Below are 21,742 nucleotides of genomic sequence, written 5' to 3' on the forward strand. Positions count from 1 at the left end.
GACCCAAGAACATTTGCTTTATAAACAATCCGCTTGCTCTGCCAGGAACAAACACAGTTCTCAAATGGATGCACTGGGCTGCAAAGCCATTAGAGATTATGGTAAAATTAAACACGTTTTCACACTTTTTCTGTCAAGAAAGTCATCATCATGAAGGATTTAAGTATATTCATTCCCTTCTTTTTGCACTACCTTTGCTAAGATTCATTTCTTGAACACATCCGAGTCAGCCGTAAGAAGGAAAAAAAAAAAAAAGAAAAGTGTATCAGGTCAACTTACTTGCAAGCAAGTTCACAAAAGCTTATGGAACTGGCTAGCTATGGCAATGATATCAACCATATGAAAAAATATACCCTGGATCTACCAAAGATAAAACCCAGAGGCTCTACACCAGGTTAGGATGTGCATCATCTGTGCTTTAACCCCATGTCAACTTTCCATTGAAATCCATTCCTGAGTATGACATAGTATGACAAAGCATCATGTTATTCATCCACTTTTTCCTGGATTCTCAAATTCTGAGCAACCCTAGAGCATTTTCCAGGAGGTTGTTAACCCTTAATCTATCCCTTTGGATAGAAGTTGTTTCAAACAACTGCAATGGTGTAGCTGTGGATATCTTCACAAAACAAATCACTATCTCCCTCCCCCAAATAATCCTTCTGGGTTCTTTTCATGGTGGTGGATGTTACCCTTGCTAAATCAAAACAGTCAAATCTTCTTTAAACCATTCAGATTGCAAGAATTTGTTATTAGAAAACAAAACTAAAATTGTATCGGTGACCATGATTTACACAGAACAGAGGATCTATGAGGATGACAAAGACAGAAAAGAACTAAGACTTCTCAAAAGAATTCCTTCAGCAAATATTTATCACAATAACTGGATTAGAAAGAATTTGCCAGCACGAGCCCATAAGCTTGGCTAATGTTTTGATGACAAGAAGTTGAGCTCCAGTCGTCTGTTAAGCATGTTTGTGTTCCTGTGAGCCTGTCTGCAGCTGGAAACACCGGGAGAGAGGACAGGAGGGGGGAGGATAGCTGTCCCACACTTGACCGGCTCTTTTTCTTCTCTCTGTTCACTTTCTACTCCTAAACAACTGTCAACAGTTCCCCAGTAACTTCCTACTTGATCTTTCCCCACTTTGCAGCATTAACAGGCAGTTTGTGTCATCCTTGATTAGCAAATGCATTCTGTCCCTTTCCCATCTCCCAGCATCCCAGTTTCCAGGGCAAAAAGTAATGTCCGGGTCACTCACCCCTAACATCTGATGCAAATAATAATACTGCAGTCCCTGATAATAGAGCAGGAAGGTTTTCCAGAAGAGCCATACGTTGAGGGAGAGCCAGAAAAACTAAAATGAAACAGAAACAAGAGATTGTAAGTGCAAGTTACATGTGCAAACTTTTCAGTGTTAATTTCATTCATAAAACTCATATGCCTGCAGTTTTATAAACATATGTAAATGGCATGGGAAAACAAACTCCAAGCATTTAGCACAAAATATTTTAAAATACTAAAAGGAACAGCCTCTGGGTGAGAAATTTTCACTTTAATTGAACTTTACGGAACTTTACCTTTGCAACTTAAGGCTACCGAGAGCTGGCGAAACCCTCCGCATACAAAACACTACTCCAAATCTTCAGTTAGATATTGCAGTTAAAGAATAAGAACTAGCAACAAAGAGGCAAAGACAAAGGCAGGAAGAACTTGACCCCCAAGAAGATGCATCTTCTCCCCCAAACTTTCCCAAAGAGGATCTAACAAAGAGCAAACACACGCACAACGCGCGCCGAGTCCCGGCAGGAGAGGGACGCCTGCATTGTCCGCGGGCCACGGCACACGCGTGTACCTCTGCCAGCCGCACACCGGCACGGAGCGCATCCCAACCGCCCGCGCACCGACATCCCGAGCGGCGTCCTGCCCCCGAGCACCTCACGCCGAGCGCGTCTGGGATCTCCCGCCCCGGGCCAGCGGGCAAACCGCCCCCCGCCCCGGGGCTCCTCGCCGCCCCGCCGAGCCGAACCGAGCCGAGCCAGCCCCCGCCCGGCCCGGCCCCGGCCGCCTACCGCACCCCCGCGCCCACCTCCCGAGCCTTCCCTCAGGTCTGCCCCGCCGAGGGGACCCCCCCCGGGCAGCCCCCTACCAGAAAGAGGTGTTTGCTCCCCTCATTGGCCAGCCAGCTCCTCCAGGACAGAGCCATGGTGCGGGACGCCTGCGGGGCAGGACCCGGGGGGGGTGGGGGGGCGACGGGCGGGCGAGCCCTCCTTTTCAGCTGGGCTGAGCCGGTCCTCCCCTCTCCCCACCCCTCACCCCCGCCCTGTCTTCCGGCCGCCGGGGCGTTGCGCTCCGGCCCCGCCGCGCCGCGCTGCAGCCCGCCCCGGCTCCGCCGCGGCGCCCCGGGCCGCTGCGGCCACCGGGCGCTGCCCCTTTGTCTGCCGCCGGCCCCGCGGCGGAGGCGGCGGCCGCCCTTTGTGCCCGGCGCTGCCCGCGGGGCTCCCCCGGGACCCGCAGCGGAGCCGGGCGGCGGAGCGGCGGCGCCGGGGGGGCTGGGCAGGGGCCACCCCGCAGGGGCGCGGGTCGCCAGGGCCTCTCTGGCCGGCTGCTCGCATCCCCGCACCTTGGAAAGCGCGTTTCCCCCCGGAGAATCCCGTCCGTGGGGTTCCCCCTTGCCCCAACCCCCCCGCCCCGGCTGAAATGTGATACAAAAAGCGGGAGGGAGCGGGGGAGCAGCCGTGCATGCAACTGTGCTGCAGTTCGGGGGGAAACAAAGAGGCTGTCCAAGAAACTACTGTCGGGCTCCACTTGAGGACCTCGAAGGCTGGGAAGGGCAGACTCCGCTACGACGAGTTTGCTCCCGCTCCACCAGGTGTGCTGGGGGGCACTGGATGAGGCAGGCACAAAGAAACCGAGTATACAGGCACAGCAGGCGTGTAATCGTACCACAGCCACAAGAAAGGGTGCTGCGGGCACCTCCACGTCCGCAGGGTCCCGAGTTCTCATTGCTATGCTCGGCAACCAGCCTGCTTTTTGTGCTGGTCTTCATGTTTGGTTTGGGTTTGGCTCGTTGGGTTTTTTTGGAGGGGGAGTTGCACCAAATAACTGGTTTTTATATTAAGAAAAAGGTTTAAAAAACCCCTTGTTGCTAGCAGCTTTTAAATATAACACCCTCATGAGTCACCAGGGGAGCTTCCACTCTAAACCACGCATGGTGGTGCACATGGCTGCTCCTTGAGATAGCAGCAGCGGCAGCGACAGCTGGCAGCAGAACAAGACATTTTCAGGGAGATGCCATGTCCAAGGAGCAGTGCCGCAAAGTCTCACCCAGTCCAGCTTGAGCTGGCTGTCCTTCTCTTACAACTCGGAAAGCTGCCGTTTTTTGTGTTCCTCATGAGCCACATACCTAGGGCCCAGAGAAAATTGGGAAGAAGCTAAGTACCATCATCTTTCTCCAGTTCCATATAAAGACGGAGGGAGGGTCTGACCCATCTATGGCCCTAAGCGTAAAGAGTAAGAGTCGGGCATGGCTCCTATGAAACTCAGTTGGGGGTATTTTGGCTGCAGCAGGAGCCCTGCCTGAGAAAGTGGCAGGATTTCTGCGGCTTTATGAGGCGCCAGGTGAAGTTTTGGAACAGCAGGACAGAGGATTACAGCTATTTTATATCATCAAATGACACTAAAAGGAGAACTAGTGAAAGGGAAAATACATATTTTGAATTTAAAACTCGCCAGAACCATAGTTTGATGCCAAAGCAGCTCTAACAGCAGAAGAAATAGTATAGTTTATTTATCTTGTTTGCTATTTCCATTCACTTCCTCATTTCTGCTGGAATGTAAAGAGAAATGGAAGCTGCTTACAGAGAACCAGATGATGAAACTTCTTTAGACAAGCATGTCAAAGCTGGAATGACAGAAAATAGAACTTGTAGGATATGTCGTGCCTAATAACATGGGGCCTGGGCCAAAGCTGAAGCCGCAGCAAGCACAAACAAAACCAAAATGATTTGTCCATGCCATATGCTATGCTTCAAAATACCCTTAGAAATGTCTCTGAAAAATCAGCTTATGCAGGATTTGACTGCCCACTCACATGAAGCTGATGACTCACGCACCAGCGGCTGTACTTCAGTGCCCACTTACCACGCACCGTAATGCATGTGGAGTCTGTGACTCATGCTCCAGTCGACATTGGATCCTACGTCGTATCTAGGTACAGCGCAAGGAGTGCATTTTTGTAGGAAACATCCCCTTTTTCTTTCTCCCTGGAAACAACAGAGGGTTTTGAATCAGTATCCCAAGAAGAGGCTGGCAGAGACCAGTGCCACACTAACACAACTGCGTCCTTCCTCCATAGAAAAGGCTGCCTTTGCAAGTGGCTAAATCATGCCTTCCCAGGGGGGTCGGGAAGTTTTCTGTCTTCTTTCTCTGTTTTAAACTATCTCAGATGTATGTGAGCATGTGTTTTAAACTGCTTGGTAAGAGCACTCAGAAATGGCCACAGATGCTAGTTATAACCTGCATAATTAGAAAAGTTACAACGTGACTCTCAAACACCATTTGAGCACAATCTCTGTGCTTCGTCCTACCAGCTGGACAGAAAACTGTCAAGGCAGGCAGTCCCTCTTAGAGACTGAGCACATACTTTATCTGGTAAGGTTGCTTCTACTGCATCAGTAAAGTCACCCTAACTGCACACTTGCCTTCCAAATCTGCTTCCCATCAACATCCACTATACTCATATCTACTCTCCTAGAGCTTGTTGAGGTACTTGACAACACTGCTGAGTGTTGTAGTTAATGTTACGGACATGGCTTAAAAGGTTTCTGGTGCCTGAATTTTGCTTATGTACCTGAGAGTGATCAAGAGCCAAATCACCTAAACTTCTAGGTGTCTCCATTTCAGCATATCATGATCATCCTGCAAGTTCCCGCAGTGACCACACGTGTTGTGAGCACAACACTGTGTCCTTCCAGTCTGGGGAGAGATCCAGGCACCTCGTCTTCTGTCCTGTTGAAATCTAGATTTAGGCAGACAGGCCCTTAAATTCTGCCTGCATCCCTGGGGCGGTTGATCCAGTGTGCCGTTTCGGAGTATTTACACTTAATACTGAGCTCATGGGAGGAGAAGGAAATGTTGGCACCAATTTCACAGAATCACAGAACACTAAGGTTGGAAAAGACCTGTAAGATCATCAAGTCCAACCATCAACCCAACACCATCGTGCCCAATAAACCGTGTCCCACAATGCCACGTCTACACGTTTCTTGAACACTTCCAGTGATGGTGACTCCACCACCTCCCTGGGCAGCCTGTTCCAGTGTTTCACCACTCTCTCAGTAAAGACATTTTTCCTAATATCCAGTCTGTATCTCCCCTGGCGCAACTTGAGGCCATTTCCTCTTGTCCTGTCACTAGTCACTTGGGAGAAGAGACCAACACCCACCTCTCTGCAACCCCCTTTCAGGTAAATGTAGGGAGCGATGAGGTCTCCCCTCAGCCTCCTCTTCTCCAGACTGAACAACCCCAGTTCCCTCAGCCGCTCCTCATCAGACTTGTGCTCCAGACCCCTCACCAGCTTCGTCGCCCTTCTCTGGACAAGCTCCAGCACCTCAGTGTCCTTCTTGTAAGGAGGGGCCCAAAACTGAACACAGGATTCATTACAGAGAACAGGAAAACTGCAGTTTCTGCATAAAAGCTGAGTGATTAGAGCACTTGCCCAATGGTGGGAGAGCTGGACCTTTCTCAAAGAACTGAAGCCATTGCATTCACATCCCAGGAAAGTTTCCTAACCGCTGCCCTTCACCAGGGTCAAGGAAGGAAACAATCTCCAAGTGAGCCACTGTGCAGCCAGGAATACATGAGAGAGACCTCAAAGAAAATCAGAAAGGGATGCTGGCCAAGTGGTAACGGCACACATCTAAGGAAGGGTGAGGATCATCTAGGAAAAGGAGATTTGGGATGCTAGTTCATTTTTTGTTTCCATTGGAAGAAAAAATGCAGAGCAAATTTCAAAATTCAAAATGCTCAGGAGAAAACTGCAGTCACAGAAGAAAACAGAAAGGTTTTTCCACAGATGAACTTCTTGTATTTTTCAGAAACTTTCTCATTAAACTTCTTAAGCTACATGCTGTTTGCCTTTATAGTTTTTCCTATAACTCTAGTGTGTAGACGCAACATAAGGGTAAAATAGTGATCAAAATGTATGTCACTCTTAAGATCCGTGCCATGTGAGTAATATCCTGTGCGATGGCATATGGCACTTATGGCATTACATGTTGTGTCATTTCTTTCCTTTTTTGAAACTGGATCTTTACATTTGCTGCATACCACAAGACCAACTTGCTTTCTTGTATGCTCCCTGATGAACTCAGAGGCCTCCCTAGGGTGAAATCCTTCTCCAGAGTTGGGTGACAGCCAAGTTTATTAATTTCAGTGAAGCTGCAGTGATTCATGGTAATGCATGATTTACTGCTGCCATAGTGTCTAGGAGCATTAGGCATGGCCCACACTTCACTTTACCAGAAAAGTAAAATTTATGCCTGAAGACTTCAAATGAAAAGTCAGAGAACAACAGATGGAGATCTGATCCTCGATTCTCGTAGACACACCAAAATGGGCAGCGAGGCACAAGTGCACTGGTAGCATTAGCGGGCTGTGTTTTGCTTCCATTGAAACTCTCTCCCAAACCAAGCCGTTCAGCCACTGCTCAGCTCCATGCTACAAGTTCCAAAATATGACAGGAGGTCCTACAGTATTTTGTCCTCAAATAACCTCCCACACATTCCTGTTTCAAACAAGAAGGGTAGCATGACAACTCCCAACACACGGCAACATCATTCATCACAAAAGAATGCAAGCACATAGCACATGGGGAAAATGTGTATAATAAATACAGCTGGAGTGCATTCTGTGACAATTTGAGAGGAATGTCAGTTATATTTATTCTTCCAACTGTTTGCAAGATTTTCTTGAACACTAATTACAGAATTGAACCACGTATCTATGGATCATTAACATGCAGCATCTCGTACCTTTTAAAAGGTTTTAGGTCCAGTCCACCTTCCACTGAATTTCTGGGCCTTTCCTTAATTTGCTATGAGTGGGGACGAGGTCTGAGAATAGTACAGGGGTTAAAATGTATCTTGCATTGATTTTAGAGATTAAAGGAACTATTATATTCCTCCAAACTGTCATTCCAGAGATGCTCAACCAATTATTTCTGTATTTGGCCAATCAACTCTGTTTGAGCTTGAGCAGTTGTTTTTTAAAAAAATTGCTAGCCTTATTTTAAAACCTTTGAAGAGGGAAATAAACACAACCTACCAGGCTAAATGATCCCTTAATTCATTATTCTTTGCTTTGTTTTTTTTGTGGATGCACTGTATTTTTAGACCAAACAGGATTAAAACCGTTTTGGGAGCACAGGTATTATCATGTACTTTGCTGTTACACGGAAGTGAATCTACCCTCAGAAATCCCTTTTCTCTTCAGTTTCATATAACTTACTTTCAAGTAACCTTTTTTCTTTTTCCTGGTTAACTGAATAGACTGTGCATTTAGTTCTTAATTCTTCGCTCCGAGACAAGGTTTCCAGAGTTGGAGGGATTTTAGCAGACATTTCATCTTCCTTTCTGAAGAGGAAACCCCTTCTTTTTATACAACAGTCCAAAACCAGGCTCACTAATAGGTAGGAGTACAAGTATCTTAATACATTACAGGATACTCCTCTGCTTACATGCCAAGTTACTGTGTTTGCCAGTTTAGCTACAGCACTGCGCTGAAGATTATTAATGCTTCCAGACCATGAATAAAAGCTATTGAACAGAGCTGGTGTAGAAAAAAAGTTACTGAACAATCGCACTAACACACTACTGCTGAATAACAATCCCTTGTGATATGCACTTAATAAAAAAGCGGTATCTTTCAGACAGAGGCCAGAGCTTTAGTGGAATCATTAATAACTGAGTCTTGGAACAATCCATGAAATAAGTAAAAGCTGGGCCAGAAATGCTTCAAATCAGCACAGTCACTTCTCAGGTAGAAGCGGAGAGCTGGTTAAGAGTGTGCAGCAATAATTTATGGCAAGAAATAAAAGATTCTTTTACATGTCCGGTAGCTTGCATCCCAAGGTGACGTAGTGCATGCTAACATTGTGCCAGGGTATCCTGATTCAGTGCCAGGACACAAAAGTCAGTGCCAAATAATCTGCAGTATCCAAGTTTCCCAGGGGGCTCATCGCAAACATGTCAGTCCCGGTTAAATGAAAAATTTTAAACAGTTACAATACAAGCTACAGCTCTTACAGTTTATGCAGCATAGTTTACAGAAACTCTTAAAGTCTACAGTACAACATCCAACAATACGCTTATGCAGGCGTCATAAATATCAACACTGAGTAAACATTCGTAATTCCTCAATTCTTGGAAAAACTTCTTTCCTCGGAAGAGTATAAAGTTAAAAGCATCAGGACTGCAGAGCCGAGAGATTGGCACGGTCTTCCGCTTTAACTCTGCCAAACTGGTGTTTGCACTCTTATTACAAAGTTAGCAGGGCAGGAAAAAAATCGGAAAGGCAAGGGCAAAGGACGGCACAAAGCTAACAAAGGAGCTCTGAGGACTAAAGCTGACTTTTATGCATGATCAAAAAAAAGTAGAATCAGGAAAGCACTTTCGATACAGCAAGAGACAAAGTGACCAAATTTTGGTCAGATATCCCAGATACTAGAAATTCCTACCTGAGGAGGAGTTCATTCTTTGTCTATTCACATTGTCACACCTCAGAATCCTCTTTAGAAAGTGCCTTGGCAAACTTTATTGCTCTTACTTAATCTGGGGTTTATTTGTCTTCATAAAGTTTGCTCAAATCACTCGCGTAGGCTACTTCTATGGAAGTTCACTGCTGTCTCCACATTTGAGAAAGAAATTCCCATGGGAATGCAGAAAAGAGCTATTCAGGTATTTCTCCCCTAATTACTCTGTCTTAGAAAGTTTGCCTTCTGAAAGATGCCTTTAGGCTGCCTTCAAGATGCATCTTGCTGCCTGTACAGATAGGGAATCTGAAGTGCAATACGTGCTATTGCCAGAGATATGAAAATCTCCAAATGCCCACGTGCAGATGAAAGGTTGTAACAGCACCAGATAAAAAACAGCCAACATAAGTAATGACTGGAACCTGCCAGGCCAGTAGTACAAACTTCAGGCAGAAAAGTTGACTGTGCCATACAGCTGCACTTGCTGGGGAGTTGAGGGGTAATGCAAATATGGTGAAAGAGCGAGATCTGCTTAGCTTGGAGAGAAATGGTGGTATAGGATTCAGTCAGACAACACAAGTACAGTTGGCAGTAAAAGCGTAAACACTAATGAGGGAAAGCACTCTACCACTCTTTAAATAAAGGGGAACACCAGAATGTGAATAAATATTTATACCCTGTTCATGATTAAATTTAGCCTGGAAACTAGACGAGGTGCAGCGAAGTGCTGGAACAGCTTTCCAGTAAGAGTAGTGGAAAAAAAAAAGGACTTGTTAAACATCAGAGCTCTATTGTTTTATGAAAAGGACTGTATAATATCTTCCAGAGTAAGTGGCAGACTGTTAAATGATCCAGTTTCAGAAAATGTCTTCCAGTCCAAACACACCTTCCAGCAATCATTACAACAGCTGGGGACGGCCACCCAGGACTCCCAACGGTCAGGCACTGTCCTGACTTCACCACTCCTTCTGTTGTTAGTAGAAGTTTTTTGGGTCAGAATTGCTGAGTTATTTCTGATGTTTTATTTATAATTTAATATTGAACACAATGTTTCTTTCTCTTTCTTTTAATTAAGATCCTCTTGAACTTTCTTGAGAATATGCCTATTATTGTCACAATTATGCGGCCTCACTCCAGAATTCAACTGTTTTTGTAGAAGTAATACTTAATATTCTTACTTGGCCATTAACTACACTGCAAATTTAACTCATATTCCTTGCTTCAGATGACCTACAGAGGCAATCTCACAATGTTAGAGGATCCCCATCCCCTGTTCAGTTTGATGAAGCCCAACAACATGTGGAACTTTCTGTGGATCATGTTGCATTTAGTGCTAAGACAAGGTAAACAGTATCAGGCAAGATAGTTTAGAGAAGAAAGATTGTGAACATTATGGAGAAGATTATAGGGCATAGACTTGAATCCCCTATTTTATTCAATTAGGCTCTCATCCAGTAAAGGTCTTAGGCACACGTTTAACTGGAAAAAAACCAAGCACTGAGGTCCACTGTAACTTCGCTTACAGTTAAGTAAAGGGATTTCTTTGCTCGGTGAGGGCTTTCAGCACATATGTAAGTGCTTTGTTGAATCAAAATCTTGCACAAAAGTAAATGAGAAACAACATTACTGAAGTGCATGGAACTATGTCAGTTAGATTGGGAACAAAATATGACTGGTATTTCTCCGTGTTCTCCCCTCAGTCTTCTGAGTTAAGCAAAGCCAGTTTTATTAGAGACAGCCATTATGACAAACCTTGACACAAAATGCTGCAGGCTTGAGAACCTTCATTTTAAATGCATTTAAAGTTTAATAACACATTTAAGTGTTGTTGAATATCTAGAGGTTTATGATTTGCTTGCATAGATAGATATGCTTGTAACTGATGCTGTGACTTTTTTTTCAGACCATGCCATTCTTTTGCAATGTACCTAGGTAGAAAGTTAGGACAAATCTTAGTTATCTGAAATTATTTTGGGCTTTCTTACTAGACAGTCTTCTGGGAGAAGCTGAAGGTCTCCTCATTGTATAATAAGGCCTTATGTTAGAGTGGCTCCTCTGGAGCCACAAGCGTTACACAAACCCTTGAAAATTAATGAAACACAGTTTCTGGTGAGGCTACTTAAACTGACCCAACCAACAGCATCATGAAAGGTGGGTCCTGAGTTTGTGTGAGACCAATTCCACAACTGAGAAATAAATACCCTTGCATGGCAGTCACACCTCTCAGCTATGCAGTAAGTGAGCTATTTCCACAACCATTTGGTATCGCCCCAACCATGTCTTATGACAGCACTGTTCTCTTTTTCCTTATTTATGTGGTGCCTCTGAAAAATGTGCTGCAGTCACCTTTCTGTATTGCAGGTCCAAAATATGTTTGCCAAAGGCTTCCGTCTGAGAAGAGTGCCACTGTGGATTATGTTAAGCCTCACTGAAACTAAGGGCTGTAACCAAGCTTACCTCCCTCATTTCTCTCATTTAAGAGAAGCATAAGAAGATGTCACTGAGGTCCATCAATGAAAAAGGTTGTTGAAAAGAAATATCCCCAGAAAAGAGGCACATTACTGCTCCAAAAGGCTAGTGTGCCAAAGCTGAACTTACTACAGGGCAAAGTTTGCTACATATTGATTAAGAAGAGCAAAGTTTACATTTGCACATGAAAGTATTGCAAGCTAAAAACAAAAGAAACAAATGGAAGAAATAGAAAAGCTGATCACATTGAATAAGAGTATCAAGATTTGTAGCTGATGAAAAAAGCACGGAGTACATACAAAGATAATCTTTTGTATAACTAGATCCCTTGCTAGGAAAATATCAATGTAGATTCTTTATGAACATACACTTTTTGCAAATACTCATTGTATCAGGAAGAGCTTGGTTTCTTCATCCGTATTTTCTTTAAACGTTTTTTCTTTCTGCAAGTCTAGCTCCGCTCATTAAAAAAAAAGGAATAGTGTAGATAATAATGACATGGTTTCTTCGATTCATGTACATTCAGAATTAATTGTTCAATAATGCCTATTTTCATCTCAGGGAAAATAAATAAGATATAACTAACTTGAAAAAAATGCTCTTGTTCCCCCAAGTAAGAATCCTTCTATCATTATTCATCCTTTTTTGTTTAAAGTATTGTGAACACTTTATAAACTAGAATAGATGAATAACAACTATTTTCAATTATGCTGGGCTTTTGGAATTGCAGCAGTAATTCCTCCTTGCTTGGTATTTTGTTGCCTAAAAGCAGTTTCACTCTTTAAATGTTATTAAAAAGCAAAAGTTTTTTCTCTCACATACACAATTTGAAGCACATTAAGTCATTTAAATGATGAATGATATAGCAAATATTCTTGAGCAGATTTTTTGGATGTTCTTTTTATTGCCCTGTACCCTCAGTGGAATTTAAGCTATCAACATCTACTTTGGAAGCCAAAAATGTGAATTGCGGTATCAGCTAAACACTTAATATTAATTAATTTCAAAGAATTTAGAGTGGAAAGATTTACAAAGATGTTTAAAATCCAAAGGTCAGTAAACAGCATCATTTTTCAATAATTTAATACAAAGCAAATTTTGCTATTTGATTAAGAGACACAAAATATGCTTGCCAGGAATGAAATGCATTTACATTTTCCTGTCAGTAAAGGTAAACGACTGACATCAGAGACAAAAAGAAATAAGCAAACAAGATATAGTCAATTCTCTGTGAAAATGAAAAACATTTTTCTGTAATTAAATTGCTTCCCAAAGGAAATAAAGTTTTCAGTTCAATGCCAGAGTCTTTCATCAGATAACGTTCCCCAGCGTCTACAAGGAGAGTGCTGGAACACTAAGGTACTGGCATTTTTAAGTATGTAAATCTATAAGATTTTGTTTGACAAGAACTAATGCTTTTAATAGGAAAAAGCTAGTTCAGCAGAAAATTGTTTTTATTAGCTGGTTGCTGCTCACTTTCTTTCTCAACGTTTCTCTCCTTTCCTTGTTTTGCTACACATTGGTAAAGGAAATCACACATATATTCTCATCAGGTTTCTCTGCAACTAGAGCTGCCTGTCATCTAGACTGTCCTGGATATGTCTTCTTCCACCAAGACATGCTCTCTTGAGGGAAACTGAGGACTTTAGCTACCCATCTAAAATTTCCGAACATACAACAACTTGACCAATTTATAACGGTTGATCTCTGTAAAGATTTCAGCTCTTTTTTGGAAGTAGGTCCTTCATGAAGGTTTTTTTTGGAAACAGAAGATCAAGTCACTCCAAGAAACCAAAACATAGTCTGTGGTGGTAGTGGAGCAAGTAAGAAAACAACTGAATGAATCACAGATTGCTGAGGATGACCATTAGATCTAGAGCTTATCATTGAGTGGCATCTGATATTGAATCTATGCATTTTGTCCTCAGTCCAAGGAGATTTAGACCTGTATTTCCCTACCACCAGTTTCCAGGGTAGGCTGGAGTGTGGCTATGCCACTGAAACTCTCATCCAGTGCACTAAATTATGCAAAGTTCAGGCAGCAAAAAGGAAGAAGAGCACAAGTCATATCTTGACTCTGCCACAAGTGGAAGAGCACAAATAGAAAGTATAAATTCACAGTTGCAGTCCCAGCTCCTAGCATTGCTGCTGAGTAGCACATTAATGAGCTAACACAACTTGTTGAAAACAGCTGCTCCTTAAATTAGTTCAGGTGCTTACCTTTGTCTTTTGTGTGACATGTCACACTATTACAGTAGAAACAGATGGATCCAGAAAATCAGATATTTTTATTAGTATTCAGTGACTGTTGTAATTTGAGATGATACAAAATTTCACAGTGTTTTTTCGGACGTGCTGTGATATGTTTCAAGAAGATGTGATAAATGTTAACAAGGCATTACAAAATGTAATATAAAAATTAAAACCACCTTTATGTTTTTCCACAACAATATTTTTATAGTTTCCACTTTGGAACAAATTTGGAAGATTCAAAATACCAATGTTTTCTGCAAAACAGACATTTCCTTTCCCTTCTTTTAACAACCTCAAAAAAAACTTGGTGATGGGCAATAAAGTAATACTGTAGTAGCAGTAGTAGATGCTGTACCAACATAGCTACTGCAGAATCCATGATGTCCAGCCTATGTTCTACTTCTGTACCAACTGCCCTTGCTACATCTGTGTCTCCTCCCAGTACCCTCTGGTGTCTGCATAGGCTTCCTTCTCCTGCAGCTGGAAGGAGCTACTTCTAGAAGCAAACCACATCCCTTCTCTCCTCCCTGAGGGATAACACTCCCTAGAGCAGTGCTGCTGAGCATTTGGGATCAGCAATATCAGAAGGTGAGTGAGGAATGTAGAGGCTTGCAGAACAGGGATAGTCCTGCATGTTAAGAAAGTGGATGAGGATCAGGGAGTCCAGCAACCTTCTGCAGCCCTTACCTTGAGATAAAGTTCTCAAGGAACATTTTGGTGTCTCAGCAAGTTTGGGCAGGGAAGGAAGGAAGGACAAGGGGAACGGTGCCCACAGCCAGTCACCTCAAAACCTATTGAACTGTTTCTAAGAGGTTTAGTAGGATTAGTAAATACATAAATACATGTGTATCTCAGGAGTTTGAACAGTATCATCTGTTGCACTAATAGAAATATTTACCCTTTTAGCTGAGAGCAGTAGTTCCACCAGCATGTTGCAATCATCATCTGCTATGCACCAATCAGCCAGCTGTGAGGTAAGATATACTGCAAGGGCAACAGTCATGCCTGGATGGGAGTGCTGCGCACCTGGGTGGTCACTGCATCCCCCAGGACCCAAAAATAGGCATCACTCACTGAGCAGTGCTAATACAGCAGTGCTACAACAGTTCATCCCAACTTCCAGGCAAACCTGTGCACCATGAGTGCTGTTTGTATAGCCACAATCCTAAACTTCAATTCCTTTTAACAAAAAACCACAGTACATGTGCTTATGTAGGTATAAAGACAAATACATATTTACTGAAAGTAACAACTCTTTCTTATAGACACAACCAAAGAAACCATTGTGATGATAAATTGGAAAATGCATCTTAAAGATTCTGATAGCATTTTATATTTTTATCCATTTGTTTTATGTCCCACAATATTTGTAAGCATCATTATTTTCAATTTTAAGTACCTAATAGGAACACTTTTTACATCCATATCCTTTTTTATTATTGCTGTAGCTATAAAAATATATACAGTTTATCTTTGTAGATAAAGAACTCCCAGTGCTTTGGAATAAAATTGTTCTCATCAAACAAAGAATCTGTACCTACCACAGAGAAACTGTCGTTCTCACTGGGGAATGTTTTGATTGTTTACCTGTTGTTCCATATAATTTCTAAATTATAGAATTCACAATTGTCTACTGAATGCCAAGATAAAATTTGACTTTATGTTTCCCATTGAGCTTTATTCTTTGTCTTTGCTATAGAAATGAAGAACTGGTATTTAGAAACCCTATTGTTCAAAGAAAGTAAATACCCATGTATTTTGAGGAACACTGCTTGCTCACAAAACCTTCCTTCTGCAGGAACAAAGGCAGCAAGAATGACTTACATGTGCAGAGTTGCAGAAATTAAAAAAAAAAACCCAAACCAACACTTGGAGATTTGCAACACTGCTCTGCATTATATCACACAACTCATATAGCACATCTACTTTCTGAAAGCAAGAATAATTGACAAAGTATTGGTGTTATATAAAAATTCTAATCACAACTGTGGCCCGTCTGTCACTTGCATTATTTTAAGCTATCCAAGACAGGGATATTTCAAAGGCATGTCGGACGTGTACTGAAGTGTGATCAGTGCAATTCTAATTTAGCTGGACATTTCTCATGCTTTGATTATCAAACCATATAAATGAAAGAAATATAAGGGAGTCATAAACTGATGTATAACAAGTGCCTTTATCATGCCACGTAAAAAAAGAAAGGAAATCAAAACCATTTTGTAATATAACTTCTAGAGTTGTTTGTTACTTAACCTGTTTGTTGCATTTAAAATTGTCTTCCTGTTAGTTCGATGAACTAAAATGAAGTAACTCTGAACAGTACAACAAAATTCCTAGAAATGTCAATTCCTTGGGGTATCCGTTTGCTTTTGTGTTGTTTTCGTTCCAGAGATAAAAAAACTAACATAATACGAAAAACGTCTGGCAATATTGTATCTAAAAAGGCATCCCTGGTTTACACCAAGATTCATGTGTTTATGTTTAAAAAACACACTTAAAAGAAACATTCGCAATGAGTGACTATACAAGGAGAATGATAGAAGTGTTTTTTCTATATCTAAGTAACCACTCATGTTAAGAACATCGCCACCACTGGCTAACATCATCCTTGACTGTGACTTTCCATCTTTTCCAAAGATAGGAAAGACACAAGAAGATGGTCTGAAGTCAAGGCAATTAATATCAAGGATAGTAATAACTATAATAGGTGGTATAAGCTCACTAGCATGGCCAAGCTTTTTGTAAGCACGTTACTGAAGAATTTGAAGGAGGTCAACGACGTGGCTTTCCGGAGTTTTACAGCAAGCTCCTTTTAGCAAGAAAGGCAAAGCCCAGTTTATATTTGCTGATGAATTTACTAAGTGGACCAGGAAAGTCAGCACTACCAGCTCACTAAGGGTGGTGATTGACATTGCAATAGCAAATGAGAGGTAATAACCAAGGTACTTCATAGCCTAAGTATTTTATATTTGATGTGTCAGTGAAAAGGAGCAATTCACCACAGTGACTGATAAAAATAAAAAGGAATTTTCCATATGAAGAAGGACAATTCACAAATCAGTGTCAAAATCTTCCGTACTGGTGGCAGGCACAAGCTGCGTTATCTTCACATCCTGTCTGTAAAGGCGATCAGTGATAGATCCCTAATCTTTCAGTATTCATGTAATGCAGGGAAGTATTACTGTTTTTACCAATCCTAATGTGATCAGAGCCATAGAAACCTAGATAAACAGGCGGTGGGTTTTTTTATGTGAGATTAATACTCTGGTTCTTTGTCTCACTAATATAGCAGCCAAAGGCAGTTCAAAAATAAGCAACTACTTTGACTATAAGACACATTAAACCATCTAACTCTGGTTTTAGAGTCAGATGTCTTAGATATCAAAGACTTTGGAGCAGAGACTGGAAACAAGGTTGCTGGATTTTCCTCCTCTGTTCAGAGAGCTGTCTTCTACCCTACAGAATCCTACAGTCAATCTTTGTGTAGAAGAGCAGACCATCATACCATCACCATAGGGAAGACGTTGCCTCCAGCCCAGCCTGCCTGACAGCCTGGTGGTTAGGGTACCCTCCGGCATGGCATGTAGGGTGAGTTTAATTCCCTGAGATTGAGGAGTATTTTCATCATTAATCACCTAGCATCTTGCCTGTATGCTCTCACTATCAGGATACTGAATGAAAACATATCAACTTATTCTTTATTTGAAAGAAAAAAAAAATCCAACAGCATTTAACAAAGTTCCCAGTTTGATAAGAGTTTTGAGAAGACCTACCATATGTAGCCCAACTGTCATTAAAATTTTCAGATGAGAACATGACTTGGGTGAGAGCATGTAATGGATAGCTTGATACCTGCTGGGAACAAGAGATGCCTAGGCCTGGGTAGAAGCACAGCCTTTAAGGTGCTTGAGAATTGCCAGTGTAAAAGAGCATGAAGTAGTGACTGTGCTCAGATAAAATGGAGATATCATCTTCGTGTGCAGAGAAGGAGAGTCAGGAACTGCGGTAATTAGGGCCATGCACATACCTTCGGCATCCAGAACCATAACCACAAAGACTGAGCAAACTCACAGAGTACACATAAAATGAGTGGTTTGGGACAGCTCCAGAGAACAGATATTTGTGTGACAAGGTCCAGAAAGACTTCAGAAACCTCGCAAGGTTGTAGAGGACAGATATTTAGAAAAATATGGTAGCAGACTAACTACTTAAGAGAGTTAAAAAGGGAAAAAAAAGAAGAAAAATTCCCCGTCGATGAGAAAAAAAAAAAAATAACACGCCATGCGTCCCCGTTAACACAGACCCACTGTAGGACAAGATGTGTTAATCAGGCTGTTTCATTTGTCTTCAGAAGACTGTCTCTCTACTCTTAATAAATCTTGTTGTTCACGGTTTTTTTAAAATTAGATCCTTTGATGGAGAGTGCTCAGCAAAGGAACCATCTTGCTCTTCAGAATTTTCTTTTTAATTCATTATTTCTTTTTTTTTTTTATCTTCTTCATCCAGTGTGTGGCCTCACACTTCTCCACATTGCATTGCACACAAAATACTGTGTTTCCTTGGGAGCTTTTTTATTGTGTGCATTACTGCAGAAAATAAGCATCTCTAACTTCCACAAACTTGCATGCAGCCTTGTGAGAGGTCCTCATTTTACAGATAAGAAACTAAAGTAGAGTGATTTGTCCCTAAAATGCTTGCTGAGTGTGTGAGGTTCTTCAGTTCCTACATCCTTGAATTTTTCCCTCTTCTGATCCCCAATTATGTTGGCTTTCCACTTGTTACAAGCTTTAGAAGACCAATAGCCCTCCTCAGCTTTGTGCCTTGTCAGTGTTAAATAAACAAAGCAGGAAGATAGAAGATAATTTTTTCCCACACAGATTGAGAAAGAATTTGCGGTTCTGGCCATCTTGCCAGGCACATGTCAAGTATTAGTTAGTTAAACAACAGTTTGGGGAAGAGAGAAAGTTTGGACTCTCAGTACCTTTTCTTTGCCTCCACTTTTTCAAAATAGTTCTCTAGGCTATGCAACATACAGGCAGATTCAGTTCACAAGGGAATTGCTTTAGGGGCTATGTGCTCTCCAGCCCACAAGTACATGTATTTCTGTAGACTAAACATAACAGATATGTCTCTCTAGCACTGCAAAGCAGGTCCAGTTTTCAAAGTTGACTGTCCTGGAGGCTCCAGTCTCTGTGCAATGTTAAGTAAGTGACCCAAAATGCAGAAAGACAACATGTAATTTGCATTATTATTTATTGATTTCCAAACATCCAAGTTTGGATTATAAAAGCCTGAAAAAATGCTTTAGCATGCAATATCAGGTCAGGCAAATGGCCTCATACACTGCCCTGTCTCTGAGGGACGCCAGGGTCAGATGCCTAAGAAAAAAATAGAAGAAAACAGCAAAAGTCTTAGGGATGCCTCTGCAGAATAATATTCCAGCATCTCACTATTCGTGGTCCAGGGAGTTCCTGAGACTCAGTCTTTTTTTTAATCCTTCAGGTGTTTTTCCTTCCATTGGTTGACCATCACTTTAAGAACCATGTAGACTTTCAGTGTCCACTACTTCCACTGGTAAGAAATTCTACAGCTGAACGATAGATGAACAAGTATTTTCTTCACCTGCTTAAGACCGCTTACCTACCAGTTTCATCTGACAACTCCTGTTCATTGTTTTAGAAGTACAATTGTTCTGTACTAATTTTTACCAAAGCACTCAGGATTTTGAAGACCTGTACGTACCCTCCTCCCCAAAGCTATGTTTCTTCCTGGGCAATACCCCCCCCAATTCTACTATTAATTATTTCTCAAATGTCAATCACTTTGGTTGCCTTCTCCGTTGCTCTCCCAGTTGTACTATAACCTTTTGGAAAAGGATAGACACTGTTTGTGTAGCACTGGTTCAAGAGAGCCCTGACATTGCTTCTGGACTCTGTAATTCAAATATATGTAAGGAACAAAGTTTTACATTGAAGAAACTGAGACTTTTAGAAGTAAGTGAAACAGATTTGTATAATTAACTAAGACAATTGTCAGGTTTAGTCAGAATAGGACCAATTAACAGCTTGATGAATAAAACCAAGAAAAAATACTGTAACATGTAAAGGTTGTACTGAATATGCAGAGAAAAATTTTACTAGAAAATGTGGAAGAATAATGTCACACTGTAGCTCAAATTTATGAAGCAAAATGAACAATTGGAATTAAAAAACAAAGCTTGTTTGGGTTTTTATAATGTTGACTAAACTAGAAAAGAGATGCATCAACATTTAAGTAACATCAAAGAGCTGCAGATGATGGAACAAAGCTGATTTGGAAACGTTAAAAGATGCAGTGACCTAAGTTACAAACATTTTGGATGGTACTGACCCACTTAGCTACCAGCTAAATCCCATCAAGAATCCCACTTACTGAGTGATGGTACAGTGTGGCCTAACAGGAGGTGAAACTAAAGAAAATCTAAAGAAAAGGAAGCCTTAGAAATAATAAGCAGTGTCAAAAAGTATGTGAAAGTAGAAACAAACTGTGAAAAGAGACATTATTGAAGAAGGACGGTACTTCGGGGATCTCCTGAAAGAGACTGAAGATAGTGAGGAGAGAAATGTTACTGCCAGCTTGGAAGAAGCTGCAGCATGACAGCCTCCAATCACATAGTTGCACAGAAGAAAGAGAACTAAACACAGACTGGGAAAGAGAGGAAAATTGATGTGATTTAATTATCTCAACAGAACTGGTTTTAGCCACATGTGAAGACAAATAGAAAAAAGGTCATCTGAAAGAATGTGAAGCTGCTAAGAAACAAAGGAAAATGGTAAACAACATTTTAAAAAATGAGAAATGGGAATAAGGAGAGGAAGAACTCCCGGTCCTTGTCCTTATTAAACGGGATTTTGTCAAGTTTAATTCTGTAAAACATTCAAACATAACAAACAATCCACAGAAAGCATAAAAACAAGGATCAGACTGCTGCAGAATTTCGTAGAGTGAGTCATTAGGCTTGGCCCCTAAAATTGACCAAAAGTTGCAGGCAGAAGGAGAAAACATCAAAATGCTTCAGCGAAGCCATCCTAAAGACTGTTTTGGACTTCTGTATCAGTAACCTGGAACGAGGGTTCTTCTTGCAAAGCCAGAGACATGTCAAGGATTGTAAGACTATCAAAGTCTACAGATAAATATTTATGTTATGATCAGTTGTTATGAAGCCATATGAAGTTTCACAGGGCAAATCACATTGGGATGGGAAAAAATCAGATCAGACCGTGATACAACTGATTTTGTAACTGGAAGGTCATCCTGAGGTAGAAAGCAACACAACAAAGCTTCATGGCATTTCGAAATGCAGCTCACATTCAGACAAAAAGAGTGGGTTTGTCCTCACAGAGTAAAGTTAATAGAAGTCTTTGTATAATAAATCTCCACTGTTACGGAGGTTGAAATGAGAGTCTCTTGGAAGTGCTCTGAATTCTCATTTGCATTCAATGCCATCTTATAATGCTCATGCGCAGGTGGCGAGAGCAGTGAGAGCAGCCTCCAGAGGCTCCTGGAGAGGGAAACCTGCAAGTCTGAGTCTGCTACAAATCAAACTTACTGTTTGCATTTTGAGCACTTTAAAGTGAATTTAGGTGAATCTGACCAGTAAAAGACTTCTTACTTTTTTGGGGGCAACCAATTGCAATAAAATATTGCTATAGGTGTCCTCTCCTTCTGCTTCATGTAATCCCCACTGGGTGCCACACCTGTATTGCAGTGTCAGAGGAAATGGTCAATGCACAAGTGGCAGGAATAGAGCCAGGACACGGCAGAAGGCAAGTGACAACATTTTTTAAAAACTGTTTGAAGAGAGTAATCAGATCTAGACAAAATATTCCAGCAGTGGTCTTCTCTATTATGCACATGACTATAACACCACCTCTTTATTCTAGCTGATATTCCTCTGACGGTAGATCCAAGTAGTGTGTTTATCTTCAACGACACCACCACATTTGAGGTTTGCACTTGATTTGCTATGGGTCATGTCCCAGCTCCTATCTCAGAATCACTTTTCCAGGAGACAGTTCCTCACCATATGTATACACCCTTTTTCCATGGCATTCCCTATGACTTTATTAAGAAGCAAATTATTCATGGGTACACTCCTTATCAAGCTGTAGAAACCTATTTGTATAATTGACCTGTCCTCCAACTTGCATGTTATTTGAGAACTGCATGTGTGTTCATTTTACTTTTTCTTTTGAACCATTAATAACAAGCTCAGAAGCACTGGGCCAAAA

The 21,742-nt window shown here is 41.6% G+C and overlaps 1 protein-coding gene across 2 annotated transcripts in view; it reads right to left on the reverse strand.

Moving 5' to 3' along the window:
* Nucleotides 1–2,204, reverse strand: part of NOX4 (NADPH oxidase 4) — a 108,742-nt gene extending 106,538 nt beyond the window's left edge. For both annotated transcript variants that reach the window (XM_059822355.1, XM_059822346.1), the window contains exons 1-2: nt 2,148–2,204; nt 1,260–1,355 (exon numbers count right to left, since the gene is read on the reverse strand). In XM_059822355.1, the coding sequence (XP_059678338.1) occupies nt 1,260–1,355; nt 2,148–2,204 (153 nt within the window). The remainder of the gene's footprint in view (nt 1–1,259; nt 1,356–2,147) is intronic.
* Between the last annotated feature and the right edge of the window lie 19,538 nt (nt 2,205–21,742).

The sequence above is a fragment of the Gavia stellata genome, chromosome 1, assembly GCF_030936135.1.
Source record: "Gavia stellata isolate bGavSte3 chromosome 1, bGavSte3.hap2, whole genome shotgun sequence".
NCBI classification, from domain to species: Eukaryota; Metazoa; Chordata; class Aves; order Gaviiformes; family Gaviidae; genus Gavia; species Gavia stellata.